The sequence below is a fragment of the Aquarana catesbeiana genome, linkage group LG03 (assembly GCF_042186555.1).
Source record: "Aquarana catesbeiana isolate 2022-GZ linkage group LG03, ASM4218655v1, whole genome shotgun sequence".
NCBI classification, from domain to species: Eukaryota; Metazoa; Chordata; class Amphibia; order Anura; family Ranidae; genus Aquarana; species Aquarana catesbeiana.
The window spans coordinates 153,138,214-153,159,440 of record NC_133326.1 but is presented as its reverse complement, the minus strand read 5'-3'; the positions used below and the strand labels follow the sequence as shown (position 1 = coordinate 153,159,440).

The window sequence follows — 21,227 nt, the reverse complement described above, 5'->3', positions numbered from 1 at the left end:
AAAGCACAAAACAAGGCGAGACTTGCTTTGCCGCTAACATGGATTGTTTTATTATCACACATGGACACAACAGATAAAATAACTCAGAGACTCTTCCCCCCCACCCTTGGAAAAGAGAGCAGGTTAAACTGTCCAAAGACAATGGACACACAGGTCAGGCATGTTCAAACTTCTCCTCAGTAAACAGTCTTATCAGCAGGGGGGCTGCTGGAGGAATCCCCCCTCCCTCCACAGGGACACACATCCCAAATGATCACAGCAAAAAGTCCAGAACAGAATGAGACAACATACAATATATACATATATATATAACACGACTGAGTCCGACTAGTACAGATCAGACTGGATTTCTCATTCACCTCACAAAGAGTATTGTTCCCTTAAAAATCCAGGGCCCATAATCAAAAGGCAAGAGGCTTGCATTCAGTCCTCTCCAAAAGACTCTGTCCCAGCTAGGTCTGTCACGGTCTCTGTGTCTGCTCCATTATTGGATCATGTTAGTCCACATATGTTTCTATACAAATAATTGTACAACTTTTGTCTACTCTGCTTTTTTAGTAAGGCTTGACACGTATACTTATGCTAGAGTATACATGCTCTCATACAAAAATATTTTTACATTATATAACTTGATGTTCATCTTACTAAATTTGACAAATCATTGAGACATATACATCTATGTTTACAGCTGATATCTATCAAGCTACATACTGAGACAATTAGGACTATTCACCTTCACCTATGCCATGTCTGCCACCTGGCATCCCCCCTGGGGGTATCCCTGTCTGTCTTCTCCCCCTCAGCTCCCGTGCCATACTCTGGCTGCTGCCGTACATTTGGGGGTTCAGCGATGGAAACTCTGGTTTCGTTCATTGGTAAGTATTGGGCCATTTGGCTCTTGCCCATTCTGCCATTGTTCATACATTTACCACTGTGACACATCTTTTTGTCCATTTAGATACATCTCATCTGCATCCACCCCTGTTGAGCGAGCAATGATCTCGCGAAACGCGCGTCGGCTTTTCTGATGCGTGCATTTGTATATACTGCATTGTATAACCGGCTTGACCTTTGTCAAAGACATCGCTAAAATCGCAGTACTCCTCCGGCAGGGAGAAGAGTGAAGAAGTGCACAAGACCTTGGCTACCTTCTGGAAGCATGTCTTACTGCATTGTGGCGACCAGGAGAGAAACTCAGCACGGAGCCAATCAAAAGAGGGGTTGTGCCTCTGTAACCAAGGATAACCAATAACCAGCGGAAGCTTAGGTGAGGAAATAACCTGGAATTCGATTTCCTCATGGTGAACAGTCCCTATGGCCATGGACAATGGAACCGTCTCATGAGTCACATGGGCAGGCTGTAGAGGTCTCCCGTCAAGAGCCTCAATGGCAAGTGGAGTGTTACGCAGATGCAGCGGAATCGAGAGCTTCGACACAAAGGCAGCATCAATGAACAGGCCTGCAGCCCCAGAGTCGAATAGAGCCTGTATTTCGATGGACGACTCAGCCCAAGAAAGGGTGACCAAAACCAGGAGCTTATCCTTCTGGATAACTGGGGATGAAACAACACCACCTAAGGTTTGTCTGTAACAGGAACTCAAGGTTCGGGCATTCCCTGGACGGGTAGGACAAGACTTCAAAAAGTGACCTGCCTGGACAGAATAAAGGCACAATCTCTCCCTCCTCCTAAATAGTCTCTCATCAGCAGAGAGACGTGTGAAGCCCAACTGCATGGGTTCATCTTCACTGACAGACTCGGTACCAGGAGGCATGGGAGGTGAGGGAGGCACATGTGGGACTGCAAAGCTCGGAGGCAAACGTACAGGAGGCTCCTGCAAGTGCTCCTTAAAAGAGTCTTTCTCTGAGTCTGGAGTCAATGAGGATGGCAAACGTGATCAACTTCTCCAGTTCAGTGGGTATATCTCAGGCTGCTATCTCATCCTTGATGGAATCTGAGAGACCATGAGAAAAAGCAGCCATGAGGGTCTTATTGTTCCAAGCAACCTCTGCTGCCAGAGTATGGAATTCAATGGCGTAGTCGGCAACAGTTCTCGTACTCTGTTTAATGGACATGAGGCACTTGGCAGCAGAAGCGGAGCGTTCGGGAACATCAAATACCCTTTTAAAGGCCACAAACTCAGGGTAACTCAAGACAACAGGTTTTTGCGTCTCCCATAGAGGGTTTTCCCAGGCCAAGGCTCTCTCAGAAAGCAAAGATATCTCGAAACCTACTTTGCTTCTGTCCATGGGAAACACCTGGGGCAGCATCTCAAAGTATATCTCAACCTGGTTATCTCAAGCCTCTGCATTGAATTGGACCGCCCCCCAAATCGCTGGGGAAGCGGAGCGAAACCAGACATACCTCTTATAGAGGTAATACTCAAGGCGTGTGCCTGCACAGAGACTGGCGCAGCAGCAGGGATGGACTGCAACTCAGCTTGTACTGGAGCAGCCACAGTGGGAGATTCCAGGTGAGCCGTGTGACTCAGGAGCATTTGTAACGCCATGGCAAACTGATCCATGCGGTGATCTTGCTTATCCAATCTGGAAAAAATATTACCAACAAGTGGATTGATTGTATCTTCTGAATTCATGACCTTTGCCTACTGTCAGAAACCATGAAATCAGACCACAGAAGTACAGTAAAATCACACTTGTTTAATAATAAAAGTAAATAGAACAAATGTAGTCAAAACTTAGCCAGAGTTCAGGACCCGAAACAAACGGATAGTCAGGCAAGCCAAACGTCAGGGAGCCGGAGATGAGCGTAGTAAAACAGCAAGCAGGATCTGGAGCCAGAAGGGATGTCAGCCAAGCAAGTCTTTTAACAGGAATGCAGGAGAGCGTCTCTGTGATATTGACTAAGGTGAAGGCAGAGCACCTCTGGACTGGATGGCTTAAGTAGGCAGGACTGTCAGAATATCAGCAACAGCTGAGTAACTGTGGAGAGATAGGAGCTGGCAATTAGCCGACAGCTGAGTGGCCAGCTCAGAGAAGGAAGGGCTGAGCCCAGCCCTGACAATTAAGCAGTGTGGTTTCATAGCTAACCTTGTATTATAGTGATATCAACAGTAACATGTGATCAAAGTTTTAATAGACTAGCTAACTATAGGAATAGACAAGGTAATACATAGGTGCAATAGAGGGAATCCGTAACCACCCTTGAATAATATTTATTGTACCAATTACTCCAAGTACCAACTGCCATTGAGCGGGGTTAGTATTCTAGTATGTACCTACACCTATAAGGAGGATGGTGCTACCATGGTGCATAACTGCTCTAATGCACTCAACCACCATGGCTTGTATGTATGCTCATCAGGCAAGACTCCATTGCTGAAGAAAAAGCATGTTGAAGCTCATTTAAAGTTTGCTGCACAACATTTAGACAAGCCTCTGAAATACAGGGAGAATATAGTTTGGTCAGGTGAAACCAAAATTGAACTCTTTGTATGCCATAAAACACTCCATGTTTGGAGGTCAAATGGCACTGCATATCACCCCAAAAACACCATACCCACAGTGAAGTTTGGAGGTGGGAACATCATGCTGTGGGGCAGTTTTTCAGCATACAGTACTGGCAAACTTAATTTCATTGAAGGAAGGATGAATGAAAAAATGTATCAAGACATTTTTGATAAAAATCTGCTGCCATCTACCAGGATGATGAAGATGAAACGAGTGTTCACATTTTAGCAAGACAATGAACCCAAACACAAAGCCAAGGAAACTCAGTTGGTTTCAAAGAAGGAAAATAAAGCTGCTAGATTAGCCTGTTTTGAAACCAATAGAAAATCTATGGAAAGAACTAAAGATCAGAGTTCATAGAAGAAGCCACAGAACCTCTCAACAAAGGATTTTGCACGAAGTATTAAATACATTTCAGTTAATATTTTCCCTGTTACTTCATTTTATTACCCATAACTTAAAGCGGAGCTCCACGCAAAAGTAGAAGCTCCGCTTATCAGCCTCCTCCCCTCTCCCGGTGCCACATTTGGTACCTTTTGGAGGGGAGTGGGTAAATGTTTTTGACAAGTACCCACTTCCATTTCCAGGTGACTTTCGTCCCCCCTCCTCCTCCCTCCGCCGCTGGGCCATCCGAAAAGCGCAGCATGCTTCGCGCATGCGCAGTGGAGATCCACGTGTGAAGCCGCACGGATTTACTGCCAGTTTCTCTTACAAGCAATGGAGGCGACAGCACCCAAGAGCCGATGAAAGAATCAGCTGGGGTGAAGACACAACGGGATCCCTGAACGGGTAAGTGTCCTAATATTAAAAGTCAGCAGCTACAGTATTTGTAGCAGCTGACTTTTACTTTTTTCTGATAGAGGCTGGAGCTCTTTAATTTCTGAACTTATTTGTTTTGGTTTCTTTGTATGTATGGATTGCATGGGTTGTTAGCGACATGTGGTGAAAATTTTATGTCAACAGCACCTTTAAAAATACATTTACCTAGAAAAATGGTGACATGTTCAATACTTATTCTACCCGCTGTAAATAAAACTACCATTCATCATACCTGGCTGACCCAAGTGTCTTCAGAGACTTTCTTTTTCAGTGAACCCACATAGCTGGGTGCAGGGCGAGTTTACAGCACATGTGGAGGCAGAGCAGATACATCCTTCCCTCTGTGCTCTGATATCTTTATGCTGGCCTGGGGCAAGCTCTGGAGACTGCTGGGGGGAGATAGTAGATGCATAGCAGCTTGCACCACCTACACATGAAAACACCCAAGGCAGCTGCTTCTCCAGCCTTCTACTTGTCCCAACCTTGGCTGTACCAAAGCATATTAGAGTTCACAGCAAAGGCGGCAAATATTTATACAATAGAATATATTTTTCTTACATCACTATTAGAGTGCATAATTATGTAATTGCAGTGTAGATCAATTACATAAAATCTAGATTAAATTAATTTTAAATTAAATTAATTTAAGCTTGTAATGTGGAAATGTGCAGAATTCTTATGTACAGTACTGCCGAGTTCCTATATGTGCTCCTATCATTATGCCTTATGCTGAACACAGACCAGCATATGTTTCACTGAAGATGGATGGCAATATGTCTCTCTGTCTTCATATGCATCTCCATGTCACTACTAGGACCATCCTAAAATCTTCTCTCTAATTCAGCCTGTTTGGACAAACTTTTTTCAGTTGAAAGTTGAAAATTTCTATGTGCAATACCATGTAGTCTTGACCCTAAGAAGCATCCATTATTACCCCTGCTGAAGCCACTCTTATGTATTCAACGTATTTTCTTTGGTCTGTGTCTTACGCTTACTTATTTTTCTAGCTTTCCCACACTTTCTCTGTGCCACATTTCCCATGTGTTCTAAGTCTGATGACTATGTGCAAAGTACAGTAACTCATAGACACCAGTCATATTTGGTGGTTAGAAAGAAATAAACCCTTGTTGCCATGGGTTACAGTACTGTTGCATATAGTCATTGCACTTGTTTGCAATTCCTGTCGGCTATCTAAATATTTGTAAAATTCCTTCATAAGATTAGACAAAATGCAGGGCTCTTAGACAGAAAATCCTTTTTTGTGTGTCTTAATTTAATTTCCACACTAGAAGATTAAAGAAGATGTATCATTAGAATCTTTATTTTATGGTTCTGTTCCCTATAGGGCAAAGTACTGTAGCAGTACAGCAGGGAGCAGTTGGTACTCATATGAAGGGTTAGAATGTACATAGAAACATGGGACAAAGTACTTCATTTAGTGTGTCCCTTGTGGGACAGAACTGTGAAATGAAAATTCTAAAGTTACCCCTCACCTAAGTCCTGTTGACGTTCCTATATGCTGTCCAATATGAATTGTCTTAGTGACCATGAAATTGCTCTCAATGGGAGGGGAGGGGAGGGGGGGGGGTAGGTGGGAGCTTGCAGTTGGTTAAGGTGTAGCCCAGAAGTCAGAATTCTAATAACAAAGCAAAACTAAATAATAGGGAGGCACAGAAGAGGCCTTTAATGGGAACTATAACTATTAAAATATTCCCTGCTTTCTACATATTTATGCATACATTTTTTTATCACATCACATTTGTAACATCTTCAAATATATTAATAATTATTTATTTTGGTACATCCCCAACTAATCATTTACTACACTACACACACAAAAAAAAAAAAAAAAACATTTCAATTACAACAAAGCAACATCTTCTTGTGCTGTGATTACACCTTCCATGTGTCAATAGCTTATTTATATACTTGGAGAAAGATAAAAATATATTGGTTGTTCTACAAGCATTTCTGTTACACCCTTCAGTATTCAGCGGCATACTATCATTAATAACATTATCAGAACATGCTGATGTGATTCATCTCTTTAAGGTCAAACAAGTTCTGAAGAGTTTACATGTGGAGGGAGGGTGTAAAAATGAAAAACTCTCACCGCAAACTATTTGATAGAATTAATATATATATCCATATGCTGTATAAGCACAATATCCTATTTATATAACATGAGTTAGCTGTAAAACGTATGTCCTCCTATTGTAGTGGAGGCCTAATGTAAAGATGCACAAACAAAATGCAAGAAGTGTCACTGCATTTACAATTGGTTTATTAAACCTAGTCAAGCACCACAACTCTTCTAATTCCTTGAGTTTACTGCCTACCACAGGAAAAATGACACTACATCTACAGCAATGGCAGTCAAACTATTAGGTATATGGAGCCGCAACTTCAGCCCCTAAAATCCCTAGGTCACTGCACATAATATTCAACACAGTATTGAGGTTGATTGGGCTTGAGGGCCACATCATAACTACAAAGAGCCACATGAGGCCCTTGGGCCCAGGTTGGGCAGCAGGGATCTACAGTATTTACTCCTTTGAAATAAGCCCGTTGTTTTATTTACCAGGTGTCTCTAAAAAGTTTGGTGAATGGTATCAGAAAATAAACAAAACAAAAGATACAAACAAATTACCTTTTCTGGCCTTCAAAATAATTGGCATCCTTCACAACACACTTTGGCAATGTTCATAAAGCTTCTGGTAACTGTCAGCAAAGGCCACTTTAGGAATCGACCGCAGAACGGCTATCGCAGATTCTTGGATTACCATCATGTCCACAAAACGTATGATCAACATTGTCTTGACCTTGGACCTTTTGCAGGTGACTCTTTTTGAGTCACGGGGAAGACGGTGGACGCCATTTATTCCGTTGCCGATTGGATTCCGGATCAAACTGGTAGCACCAGGTCTCATCCCCTGTGACGAAAGGATGGATCCTGGTCACATATGGTAATGAACTCTCCCGAGGTTTCCATCCATTTTGCTTTCTGCTCATTTGTCAGCTTGTGTGGAACACATCAGGAACAGATCGTCTGCTTACCCAGTCAGTCGCTCGATCAAGTCTGGGGTTTTGCTTGGCTTCTTCGCCGTTTTCCCCAATTTTTAGTAACTTGATGTTCACTCATTGCTCCATTGCACTTTGACCCTACCTCTCACACTGACTACATTCGACTGCCCGCAGCGGGTTTACCCTGACGTTCACGTTTACTCCACACTTGGTGGCGCCTCTCGACGTGTCTCTAGATATATGCATATGCGCGCACCTGGCCCAGGTTGCTGTTGAGATATCGGACCATTCACCAAACTTTTTAGACACACCTCACAGATTAGTAGCTTAAGATATGGTTTGCACACAGAACCCAACAGAGCCTGGCTCTGCTTCTTTTCTCATTATTCTATCTTGGGTACTGAATTCCTGTATGTGTTTATGAACATTAGGTGCTCACTCTACCTATGTACATGCATGTATGCTTTGCATCTTTAGATTGAAATTATAAATGTAGCAAAAACCTTTGCTGTATTTTGCCTGATGTGATATTACTTACAGTATGCTTAATGTAATGTTTGTACCTTTTCTATAATAGTGTGTACTGTATATGCTAAATACAACCTAATTGTAAAAGCATCTTGGTATGGGGCGTTTTTTTTTGTTATGTATGTTTAGAAGTTTATAAACTGATTTTATTTTAATTAATGTTTTAGGGTGCTTTCCTGATATGTTGTTTGCAGAGCACGCTGGGTCTATGATAAGAAAATCCAGCAGCAGCCACTCACTTTATGGCTCTTTTTGTCTACACTGAAAATTTGTACAGAGCCATAGCAGCCAGATCAATGGTCATCCTCTAGACAGTTTAGTTGTGTGTGCTGAATAGTAGATCAATATGCAGACTAACCACAGAATAAACATAAGAAAACCAAGCAAAGATAGTGAATGTGCTTGATTGCATCAGAAGCTATTAGGAAATTAAAATGCTTTTATAGTTTTAATGCTTACTAATGAACATAATAAATAAATTAAGTATATGCAAGCACTATGCTTTATGTTAAAATTTAAACTACTGTATAATGTTTTGGGTCTATCTTGTTCTAATTTTGTTTTATTCTAAAAAAAACCTTCAAACTATTCTAATTAAATATATATTCAACATTGTCTTGACCTTGGACCTTTTGGAATAGGGAGGGGGAATGATTCACTCCTTGGATTCATTCAGTTATGTATATAAATTTCAGCTTAAGCTATTGAGCTCTATAAACAAGAGGGATGGTATAACAGAGCAGCTAATAATTGATCTGACTAAATTCGAATTGGTGGCATTTACTTAATAAGGCCATTATTTTCATTAAACACTACACAGACATATGATTAAAAAAAAAACAGTCATAGATAATACCTTTTCTCCTTTCTGGCCAATGTCTCCTGGTAATCCAGGGTCTCCATTTTCTCCCTGGTTTAAAAAAAATATATATATTAGTAGTGCATTGCTGGCATTGTGTGTCTATGTGTGTATGGCCTAGTGTACATTTGCGGCAGTCCTTGATTCTGAAAAGCTTTCCACGGTGGAAAAGATTTTCAGGGGGCAGTTACCAGACAGCTGGGAGATAATATGTTGTCTCCTCAGCGCCTATTTTAAACCTTTAACAACCATCACCACCATGATGCAACCTTGCACATTTCATGCAGTTGTGGTGCGGCCTCATTCATTTTAATGAGTCACGTTTGGGAGTAGTACTGCCCACCTACAGAGATATTTTCTTTACCTACAGGTAAGCCTTATTATAGGCTTACCTATAGGTATAAATATAAAGGAGTAGACTTTAATACTCCTTTAAAAATTCTGCCCAGACACATTTTTTAAAATTTTTTAATTAAAGTTCTACTTTAATAAAAAAGAAAATGTAAACATTTCATGGAACTTTGTGATGCATTTCAGAGAGCACACATTTTAAGCTATGATTGATTTTATTTTTTTTAAAGTGGTGTGCACATTTTTGCATGCTTGCTCTTTCATATTTTCACTTGTACGGAGAGAGGAAAAGTAAAGTGTTATTATTGTGCAGCACAATAAAGGAGGAGGCAAAACCATTTGTATGAGATGATTCTTCATATGAGATTAAGATGGCTCATCTTGATGGCACAATACTCCAGCCAAATTACATACGATGTTCCCTGAAGCATCACCACTTTATTGGAGGGGCTGCAGAATGATATCAGAACATGCACATATTTGGTAGAGCTGCCCAATCATCCAAACTTTTTAGGTTGAAAAATCCAAAGTGATTGAAAAGATCCAAGGTTTCAAAATGAAAGATAACCCTTGGACTACTCTATTCCATTGCTCAGACTATTTAGCAGGCCGATACAAATGATCTATCACACTCCATCTACTTAACCACTTGTCTACCAGGCCAGTTCTGACACTTCTCTTGTTGCAATTTTTTATGTCACACGGTATTTGCACAGTGATTTTTCAATGCAATGTTTTGGGAAAAAATGCACTTTAACAACTTCAGCCCCGGAAAATTTGGCTGCTCAATGACCAGAGCATTTTTATGCGATACGGCACTGCATCGCTTTAACTGACAATTGCACAGTCATACGATGCTGTGACCAAACAAAATTGACGTCCTTTTTTTCCCACAAATAGAGCTTTCTTTTGGTGGTATTTGATCATCTCTGCGGTTCTTATTTTTTGCGCTATAAACAAAAAAAGAGCGTCAATTTTGAAAAAAAAACACAATATTTTATACTTTTTGCTATAATAAATATCCCCAATTTTTTTTTAAAAAAAGCTAATTTTTTTCTCAGTTTAGGCCAATATGTATTCTTCTACATATTTTTGCTAATAAAAATCGCAATAAGCGTATATTGGTTGGTTTTGCGCAAAAGTTATAGGGTCTACAAAATAGGGGATAAATTTATGGCATTTTTATTATTTTTTTTTTACTAGTAATGGCGGCGATCGGCAATTTTTATCATGACTGCAACATTATGGCGGACACATCGGACACTTTTGACACATTTTTGGGACGATTGACAATTATACAGCAATAAGTGCTATAAAAATGTACTGATTACTGTATAAATGTCACTGGCAGGGAAGGGGTTAACATTAGGGGGCAATCAAGGGGTTAACTGGGTTCCCTGACTGTGTGTTCTAACTGTAGGGGGAGGAGACTGACTAGAGGGGATGACAGATCGTGGTTCCTAGCTATTAGGAACTCACGATCTGTCTCTCCTCACAGAACAGAGCAGGGATTTGTGTGTTTACACACACACACATCCCTGTTCTGCCTCTCATGCCTGTGATCACTCATGGCCGGTGATCATCGCGACCTTCAGCCACAAGCATCGGCACCCCCGCAGTGCAGCGGGCGTGCGCTCCTGCTATCCTGCTTAAGGAGCCGACGTATAGCTACGACAGCTCGCAGGACAATGCCGACCTGCCGCATTATGACTGCGGCTGTTCGGCAAGCGGTTAATGAATTAATAAAAAACAAAACACAATATATAACCAATTTTGTTTTTTGCTCTTGCTCTGACTTTCGCGGAGATACCTCACATGTGTGGTTTGAACATATGGCGTGACCTACATATGCCATCCCCACTGCATGTGAGTGTGGGGGGACAGGGGCGCTTTAAAAATATTTTATTACTCTTATTTATTTTATTCCATTTTTTTTTATTTTTACACTGTCCCTTTATTTATTTTTTATCACTTTAATCGCTTTAATTTCTTTCACAAGTAAACATACCTTGCGATAGCAATACAGCATGATAGGTCCTCTTTATGTAAGACCTCAGATCTATCCTCCTCTTTTGCTTTTCCACAAAAAAAAGCCTTGTGCACATGCCAGAGGAATCCACAGTGATGTCATGACATCGCTCTGGTCCTCCAAGGCCATAGAAATGAGTAGAGGCCATGCAATCTCTATGCCAATCCACCAGAAAGGGCAGAGGGGTGGGGGGGCTTCTAAAAGTGATCCAGTGGTGAATTTGCCACTTGGACTACTTTAATATTGTAGAGAATCACCAGGTGAAAGAAACAACTCCGAGGTTATGGCATATTACTGCATCACCCTAATATTCCACTTCCTGACCAGAACATTAATTAAGTGTTCTTGCATAGCAAGACCACTTACTGTTATCTCACATATATATTATTATAGCCAAATTTACCACTCTAACTCCTTCCACAGTTTTTACACTACATAGACAGTAATATACCGAAACATGCGGATTTTTCCCGATTGGTGTGCTATTACTTTGTGGAACGTTTTGCCGAATGGTTCACAAAATATTGTCGTTTTTGCGGCGAAATTGGTCTCATAGGAATGAATGGCGAAATGTTCAAAACTAGAGTGGGAGGTGACAAAAACTGACAACCCCATGATCAGCTAAAACATTATGACCACCCCATGATCAGCTAACAGATTGTGACCCCCATGATCAGCCAAAACATTATGACCACAACATGATCAGCCAAAACATTATGACCACCCCATGATCAGCCAAAACATTATGACCCCCCCATGATCAGCCAAAACATTATGACCACCCCATGATCAGCCAAAACATTATGACCACAACATGATCAGCCAAAACATTATGACCCCCCCCCCCCCATGATCAGCCAAAACATTATGACCACCCCATGATCAGCCAAAACATTATGACCACCCCATGATCAGCCAAAACATTATGACCAGCCAAAACATTATGACCACCCCATGATCAGCCAAATAATTTATGACCACCTCATGATCAGCCAAAACATTATGACCACAACATGATCAGCCAAAATATTATGACCACCCCATGATCAGCCAAAACATTATGACCACCCTATGAAAAAAAAAATAGTAACTTAAAAAAAAAATCGTTTTTGAAAAAAAAAAATCATTTTTGAAAAAAAAAATCATTTTTGAAAAAAAAAATATATTTTTGAAAAAAAATGTTCAGCTCTTTAAGCTAATGATGGGACTTCTTCAACTTTTTTACTACTATTTATACTTTTTAAAATATTAAGCTTTTTAACACTTTTCACAGTTACTTCAGCCACTCCAACCACACAACAGTTACTCAAGCCACTCCACCCAGTTACTCCACCCACTCCAGTTATAGACTATAATAGACTGTAGGTGGAGGCACACACTTCACACAATTTCCCCAGAAATTGTAGCTCTTCTAGTCCTCTATGGTCTGGTCGGCAAGCGTACCTAAGGCACTTATTCCATTACACTGAAAAAGACAACTACCACCCACCATATGACAACTTTTCCAAAAGAATAGATCATATCTGTCTCATGGAAGACATTTTCCATTCATCCCATAAACCTCATGATTACTTCCATAAGGTATGGGCCCGCTGGTATGCCTTTTAAACTACCTCTGCTTACCTAGAATTGTTTTTAATTGAAAGCATATGGTACATACATAGTAATACTTATCTGCTTTGGATGTGTTTGAGACCCCTTCCTAACATCTTCCAATCCCAGTTTTCTCTTTTCTTCACTATTCCTAGCTTTCCATTCTCTATCTTCTATAAAACGTATACCTAAGTGTCTCGTTTTGATAGCATACGAATGATGTACACACCTTTCCTATCCCTCCACTTCAAGGCCAACACTTCCTCATTCCTCAGACATGCTGATTCCCCTTTTGTAGCCTTGTGGTGACTAGACGCTGTGGGAAGCCCTTCCTATTTTTTCTTGATGTACCGCAGGCCAAAGTTTTCTGAAGGTATAGGTGGTGGAAAAGGGGCAAACTAGTATAGTAATTGTCCATGTAAATGTGATACCCCTTTTGAAAGAGTGGGAATGCCAACTCCCAGACATTTTTCCCACTTATTCCCATGTACATTAGACACTCAGGGGGCTGGAGCTGGGAGTCTTTGCCTTCGTACATGCAAAAGGCATACACATATCCAGTGGTGCTTTCACAGAGCTTGTTGAGATTGAATCTGTACCTAGCGTTCTTACTGGGGATATACTGCTTGAATCCCAGCTGGCCTGTGAAATGGACCAGGGTTTCGTCCACAGACATGTTCTGGTCAGGGATATAAAGTCTGGCAAACCTCTCAGAAAAAAAATCAATTGGGGCAAATTGTATACAATTTATCACAGTCAAGATGATTATCACTGAAATGCAGGAAGCGCATTATCATGTCACAGTGGGACCTGAGCATGACAGATGAAAAAATTGCCATGTGGTGGATGGGGTTGGTAGACCATTATGCATGCACTTCTTTTTTTGTAAGTCCCATATTGAGCATAAGGCCTAAAAACAATCTAAGCTCCTTCACTGTTAGGGGTCCCCATTCGAAAGGGTGAACATAGCTAGAGTTGGGGTTGTTTTCTATAAATTGATGGCAAAAAGATTTTTTTGGTCTGCGATGCTTTGAACTAACTCATCAGGAAAAAATACATTTAAAAAATTGATTTTAGAATAACCTTCAGTGTTGGCCTGCACACCTGGCTGTGCTATGAAAGGGGGGATTGTGGCTGACCCTGTGCTAGGAGGTAGCCACAATGGGTTTGCCAAGGCATCCGGAAGATGGATTTGGGCCCTGATTCTTTGGCCTGAAATTCCAGCGCTTGTACTGGGCCTTTCCTCCTGGGGTCTAGTGCCGTTGGCATTTGCTGATTGGCCATTGGGATATCTGGTACTGCTGGTAGCTGCCTGGTCTTCAGACCATCTTCTTTAAGGACGGACTACTTCCTCCTCCGATTCAGACGCTGATGTACTGCCTTCGACGGGCTTGTATTCCGAAACAGAATCGGAACTGTACTGGGGCAGTGAGAGCTCCCCGCTGCTCTCAATGGTCAGGTAGTATTTAATATGCCGCTTCTGGAGTGTAAATTTTTTTAGACATGGTGTCTGTATGAGGGGTGACACTGATGGGCTGCAGGACAGGTAGTGATTGGCTGCAGGACAGGTAGTGATGGGCTGCATGACCAGTAGTGATGGGCTGCATGACAGGTAGTGATGGGCTGCACGTCAGGGACTAATGGTCTGCACACCAGGGATTAATGGGCTGCACGTCAGGTAGTAATTGGCTGCATGTAAGTAGTAATTGGCTGCACAGACAGGTACTCTAATGGGCTCAGGGGACAGGTACTCCTGATGGTCTCACTGGACAGGTACTCCTGATGGGCTCATGGGACGGGTACTTCTGATGGGCTCATGGGACGGGTACTTCTGATGGGCTCACGGGACAGGGTACTTCTGATGGGCTCACGGGACGGGTACTCCTAATGGCATCATGGACAGATGCTCATGATGGGATATCAGGTACTCAGACAGGTTGACAGGTACTCTGATGGGTTGATAGATACTCAGATGAGCTCACAGACAGGTACTCAGATGGGATGATAGGTACTGTGATGAGCTCACAGACAGTTACTCAGATGGGATGATGACAGGTCCTCTTTATTCGGGGGGGGGGGCAATCTGGGCACAGTAGTACATACAGTAATGTGGTAACTCACTATTCCCGCAATCTCCTCCTCACACTGGATTCGTATGTGAGGAGGAGAATCTGGTAACAGGCAGTCACACATGGTTTGTTTACATTTGTGACCGGCTATGATTGGACACAGCCGGTCACGTGGTAAAGAGCCAATTTCATTAGTCTTTACCCTGATTGGGGCTGGGCTTTGTCCAAAGGACAAGCCTCAACCCTGATTGCCACGCTGCGTGCTGCACAGCCAGTCACATAGTAACGAGCCAATTTCATTGGCTCTTTACCCTGATCGGGATGGACTGTGCCTCAAGGGACACGCCTGATATCCGATTGCCACACTGCGGGCCCCCCGGGGGCCCGCAGTAGTGGCGAGAAGCGGAGGACATCATATGATGTCCGCCCAGAGAGGGAGAGTGTTCCTGCCAGCGTCATTTGACTATGGCCCAGTATGGAACTGGTTAAAGAGTAACTCCATTTTTGTTGAAAAATAAAACAATCACATCTGGGTGGTCAATGTACTTTGCAATGATTTAAAGAAAGCTTTGCTGCAGATTCCTTCCTGTTTCTGCTCTGAATAAAAAAAAAAATACTCTTTTTGTTCTCCTGTGTCTTTTGGATACTAATTCTGAATAAGGGGACTTTTTCATTATTGATCAACCGATACAGTGCTCTAATGAGGAGAATGGCAGGGTCTGAATCTCTTTACAAGTGGTTAACCCTTTAAGAGCATCTCACCAAAACTGATTTTTTTGTTTCAGGGAATGCCTAAAACCTGACTTGTATCAGAGTTCTGGGAAAATCAGAGAGCCAATCACACAAACAGGAAATGACATTCTGGGGCGCTCAGTACACCAACTGTGTGCTGAATGCTCTAGGTTGTCATATTGCATTACATTTTAAAGAAAATTATAGTGCTTTAGAATGAAAAGTAGTGTTTAATAACATTTAATTAATTATGGCTTGTGTCGCAATTGTATATGTTATATTATTATTATTTTTTTGCAGATTGTTTTCCCATGAAAGTGAATTTACCCTTTAAACAATTGATCAGTGAAAACATAAACTGACAGATAACCCAATATAGACACTTTTTAAAAATGCATTGTGTTCTGGCTGCATATGAGTGAAAAGCCACCATAGAAAGCCATGTTATTTCACTTGTCATGGGATCCCATGCATTCTGGAATCAGTGTGAACCAGGGCTCACGGAGCTAAGGTTGTAATAAGCTGTCATAGCATAGTATGTGGATAGTTTGGGCAGATCCAGTGGATCACTGGCATTACGGATTTGCTCATCTCTAAATAGAACTGCATACATCTAACTAAGGCTTTGCTTACCACCTTCTTCACATCCCATGCAGAGAATGCATTAATGTAAAAAAAACCTTAAGCCTTTAGAACCACTTTAAACTTTGGTGTTTTCATGCTGTAACACTGTGAAATTGCATATATGAATGCTCACCAAATTATTTAGAACTGCAATGAATAAAAAGACAAGCTGATATAGAAATGATGGGACTGTACCAATTCACTCATCAGAGATAATACACACTGTAGACAGAGTTAATTATTTCATTAATATCCTCAAATTGTGTTATAAATTAATCTTCAATGTTTTTTTTACCAACCGACCTCTAAATACTGTGAATTTGAACGTTGAGCCTGGGTGGGGGAGCCTGGAGCAATGAACTAAAGTGAACGGTAAATCTCAGACAGAGGTGACAACAGCAGAGGAGAGAGCTGGAAGGAGGCGCAAGTTATGCCAGAACAACGTTCCTCCATACAGCAGATGACACAGGATTGGTCTTAGCTCAGAGTGTACACAGTTTTTACCCATCCCCTATCTTCTCCAAGGACTGCTCATCTCTCGACAGAAGGAAATGTGGGTGGATGGTGCAACAGCACTGTTCAGACAGGAGGAGGAGAACACAGTGCAGGCCACACCTCCTCCCGCTATCACTACTCCTGTAGAGTTTCTACGTGTAAATTTGGGGTGGATGATTGTACTGGGAACAAAAAGGGGAGGTAGCAATCAATTGTGCTTGGGAGAGGTTTGTGGTAGATTAGGGATGGAGGGGTATTTGTGCTGGAAAGGGTAATTTTGGGGGAGGGGGGATTTGTGTTAGAAGGTGCAATTGGGGGAGATTTGTGCTAGGAGGGGGGATTTAGAGGGGGAATTTGTGTGAGGAAGGGATGAGGGTATTTGGGCTAAGAAGGGGGATGGGGGGGTATTTGTGCTAGGAGGGGATATTTGTGGAGGAGAGGATTTGTGCTAGGAAGGGGGATTGGGGAGCGAGGATTTGGGCTAGAAGGGGGTATAGGGGAGTTTGATGAGCGTTAAAGCACGTTAAAACCGCTCCACAAACGCCTATTCCATTATGGAAAATAAACTAATCTTAATGCCCCACAACCGCAGCGCACCGCAACTGCCTGCCAGAGCGTTTGCATAGCGTTACCATACGCCTGCTTTTAATGCCAATGTGAACTTAGCCTTAGAAGGGGGATTTGGACTGGGAGGATTTGTTTGTGGCTTGCAGATGGAATTTGGGCACTCAACAGATCTCCTCCTCATACCACATAGCTGAGATCAGATTCCCTTATAGACACAGTGGGTAGCTGGCTGCTATGTTGCTGTTCTGACCTGTGAAATTCTCAGATCAGAATGGCAGCTGCAGTAGCCAGCTACACACTGTGAAGATTAAGGCTGTGTCTGCAAGGAACTCTGATCTCAGCCATGTTCTGTGTGGGGAGGATGAGATCTGCTAAGTGCCCTGCCAACAGTGACCTGCCCTGCTGACTCCCTGTACAGTGTCCAACTGACTCTGATACACTGCCCTGCTGAACTCATATTCTCTGACCCCCTGGCATTTTTTTGGTTACACTGCAAAGACAGGATGTGACATCCAATCACAGACGAAACGCATTGAGGCTGTGTTCCCTGATAGATACGGCTGCTTTGCGCAATAAATATTTCTCCATGATATTGTTTTTGGAGTCATATCTGAGTGGTGTACTGTAGTTGGTGTAAAGATCCACAGGGGGCTTGTCCCAAAAAGGGCGGACACCTATCTAGCAATAGAGGGTCTAACCTTTGTAGTGACTGTAAATCCATGTGGTGTCACTTTGAGCACTTTTAAATTGGGAATGTGTTATAATTGTCCTTAGAAGCACGAGCACTTGATCACCATTTCTGCACAACAAGCAACATATATTTGGTGGGACTTTGGTTATTGGACATGATCTGTTTTTTCATTTTCCTTAGCTATATGTTGGTATATAAAATATACAGCGATTGATTGAATTGTTGACACTTTTATAGTTGAGCAGCATAGTCTATTTATAAATGCACCCCGTTGCCAAGCTAATCACTCCCAATACATAAACTTGCAGTATGGAAAAACATGCAAGCAGTCTGTCTGGAAAGGACTATGGGAGTTGCCATTTCTGATTTGCTTGTTCAAGCTGCATGCTCCAGCCTCGTCATCCTTGTCTTTGCTGCTTGCTAAGTCACTTAATTGGAGAAAACATGTGTAGATCAAGTTTCCTGATTCAGGTCAGCAACTCACCAAGTAGCAAAGCAAGGATAAGGGTGACAGCCCAACAGCATGCAGCTTGAATAAGCAAATACAAATGGGCAGCTCCAACTATCTATACTGATAAATTTCCTTGACAATGTATTTAGGTACTGAAATTCTGATGTATTTTCAGTGCTACTGTTGACAAATACTGTATGTATATATATATATGTATATATATATAGTTTAGTGTTCCCCTGTATAGTGGCATGCTTTTTCACAAGCAGCTTATACTGTAGCATTTGTGTAAATCAAGAAATTCTAGGTGTTTGGTGTGTCAGAACATTTATCAGTCATACAATTACTTATTATTACTGTTTTTTACTTTGTAAAAGACAAACGATTGCTTATGTACAGCTAATCATGCAATATCTACAGTATACTCTTACCGGATCTCCCTTTTGTCCTTGTAATCCTCTGTCACCCTTAGATCCTTTGTGTCCATTTAGCCCATCAAGACCTGCTGTACCCTGAAGATGAAATCATATATTATTTGTATTGTTATTATTACCTATTTTATGCAAATTCGGTATAGTAGTGGAAATAATGTCTATAGCAGCATAAATAGTAGAATCGGTTCAGTTTACTAAGGCCAGATCATACAAATCATGTTATCTAATACCTGTATTTTGATAGGTTCATACACCTGTTAGCTAAAAACAGGGATACACACAAAGGTAACAGTTAGCCTTGGGACATCTCTTGTAATATGAAATCTGAAATAGGAGGGTTCTTCAAAAAGCTTAAGGACTTTCTTATAAAGGTTTCACAGCCATCTTTACTACAGTGTTACAACGTCTAATGCCCCGTACACACGAGTCGAAATTCCGCCAGCAAAAGTCTGATGAGAGCTTTTGATTGGAAATTGCGACCGTGTGTATGCTCCATCGGACTTTTGCTGCCAGAATTCCAGCCAGCAAAAGATTAAGAGCAAGTTCTCTATTTTTCGGTCAGAAAAAGTTCCTATACGAAAATGCGCTCGTCTGCATGCAATTCGGATGTGCCAAAAATCACGCATGCTCGGAAACAATTCCACACATGCTCGGAAGCATTGAACTTCATTTTCTCGGCTCGTCGTAGTGTTGTACGTCACTGCGTTCTTGACTGTTGAAAGTTCAGAGAACTTTTGTGTGACCGTGTGTATGCAAGCCAAGCTTGAGCGGAATTCCATCGGAAAGTCCATCCAGGTCAGCTGTCTTGCCAGTAAGGATGAGCTCAGGCGTGTTTGCAGCTCCACGTGCCTATGCCCGCCAGGAAGCTGACACTCTGCAGGGCTAATCACAGGCAGTGAGACATTTCCCGACCTGTGCAGTCGCAGACCGGGAAATGTCTCACTGCCTGTAATTATCACTGCGGAGTATGAGCTTCCTGGCAGGTGCGAGCATGTGGAGCTTCGAAAATGCCTGAGCTCACACTTACTTGCCAGACAGACTAGTCACATGACACTCTCAGACATGACAAATTACTACTGCTCCCGTCCCTCACCATTTCCAAAGGAAATATAAAAGTGCGAAAACTTTTTTAAAACCCCTCGCAGCTTTTCTTCCCTTCTCATTAAAAGGATAAAGCTGGGTATACACTAGTAGAATTTTGAAAGAAAATTCAAAAGAAAATTCTTTGGAAAAGCCTCAGAACTTTCAAATGTTGTTTGAAAGCAGTTAAAGATTTTGTTTGCTTTTAGCATTCGATTTTGAAATTAATGAACTTTAATGAATGAAAACCACATACACTGTTAGAAATTTGTACATTTGAGAATTCTTTTCCATCCTACTCCTTTGAATTTTTGTTATAACTGCAGTCAAAAATGAACTATGATTTGACCCTGCTAATGATTAGAAAAAGGAAAGAACATTCTTACAACGTTCTTAGGCTGGTCAGCAATGGATTTTTTTTTTGATCAGCCAGGTGGCTGATCAAAATAAAAAAATAAATTAACAGATTCACTCATCAACACATTTGAGGTGGATGAAGGAATCCTCCCTACTGTGCTATTGCATACTGACAGTGGAACTGCTCAAACCAACAGTCCCATTCAAGAGGATTTAATCATTAGATCAGCTCCTCTCGAACAGGAATGGCCATATATGCATAAATCCATAAAATCCATAAAATTCAGCCGGTTCCTGCCGAACTAGCTGAATTTCAATCAGTTTATGGCCAACTTTACAACCTTCTTACAATGAAAAATGTTAAACAAAATTCTACTAGTGTATACCCAGCTTAAGAATGGAGATCGCCCCACTTCTTGTTGCTTGAGGCATCAGTTGCTAGTACCTCACTCCCTGTTCCTACAGTGACCTTATAAACACAGAACTCTCTTTGTTGACTTGCCCTGCAGGACGTGGAACCCTTATAATTTATTGTTTCTCTTTTTCTACTTAAAGCAGAGTTCCACTCGTTTTTCTGTTTATTAAAAGTCAGCAGCTACAAATAGTATAGCTGCTGACTTTTAATAAACACACACTCACCTGTCCCACGGTCCAGTAATGCGGCCGCACGAAGCCTCGGTTCTCTCCTCCGCCTCTCCCCAGTGCTCTGGCATCACTAGTGTGGGCACCCGGCTGTGACAGCTTGCGGCTTCATAGCCAGGTGTGCACTGCGCATGCCCAAGTCGCGCTGCACGTCCTGAATGGCCGAGCAATCTTCTGGGACCTGTGACTTGTCCCTGAAGATTGCAGGGAGGGAGGGGGAGAGGAGGCGTTGCCTAGGTGGGAACTGGGTACTTGTTAAAACTAGGTACCCACTCCCCCCCCAAAAAAAATGACATGCCAAATGTGGCATGTCAGGGGGTTAGGACTCCTTAAAGCAGAAGTTCCACTTTTGGGTGGAACTCCTCTTTAAAATGCTTTAAAAGCTGGACCTTGTGGGCAGACATAAAGAACACA

General features: G+C 41.9%; 1 protein-coding gene across 1 annotated transcript in view; it reads right to left on the bottom strand.

The window, feature by feature from the left end:
* LOC141131772 (uncharacterized) overlaps window positions 1-21,227 on the bottom strand; it is a 759,715-nt gene that overhangs the window by 193,653 nt on the left and 544,835 nt on the right. Inside the window, exons 87-88 of the mRNA XM_073619424.1 lie at window positions 18,732-18,812; window positions 8,696-8,749 (exon numbers count right to left, since the gene is read on the bottom strand). Coding sequence (XP_073475525.1) covers window positions 8,696-8,749; window positions 18,732-18,812 — 135 coding nt within the window. The remainder of the gene's footprint in view (window positions 1-8,695; window positions 8,750-18,731; window positions 18,813-21,227) is intronic.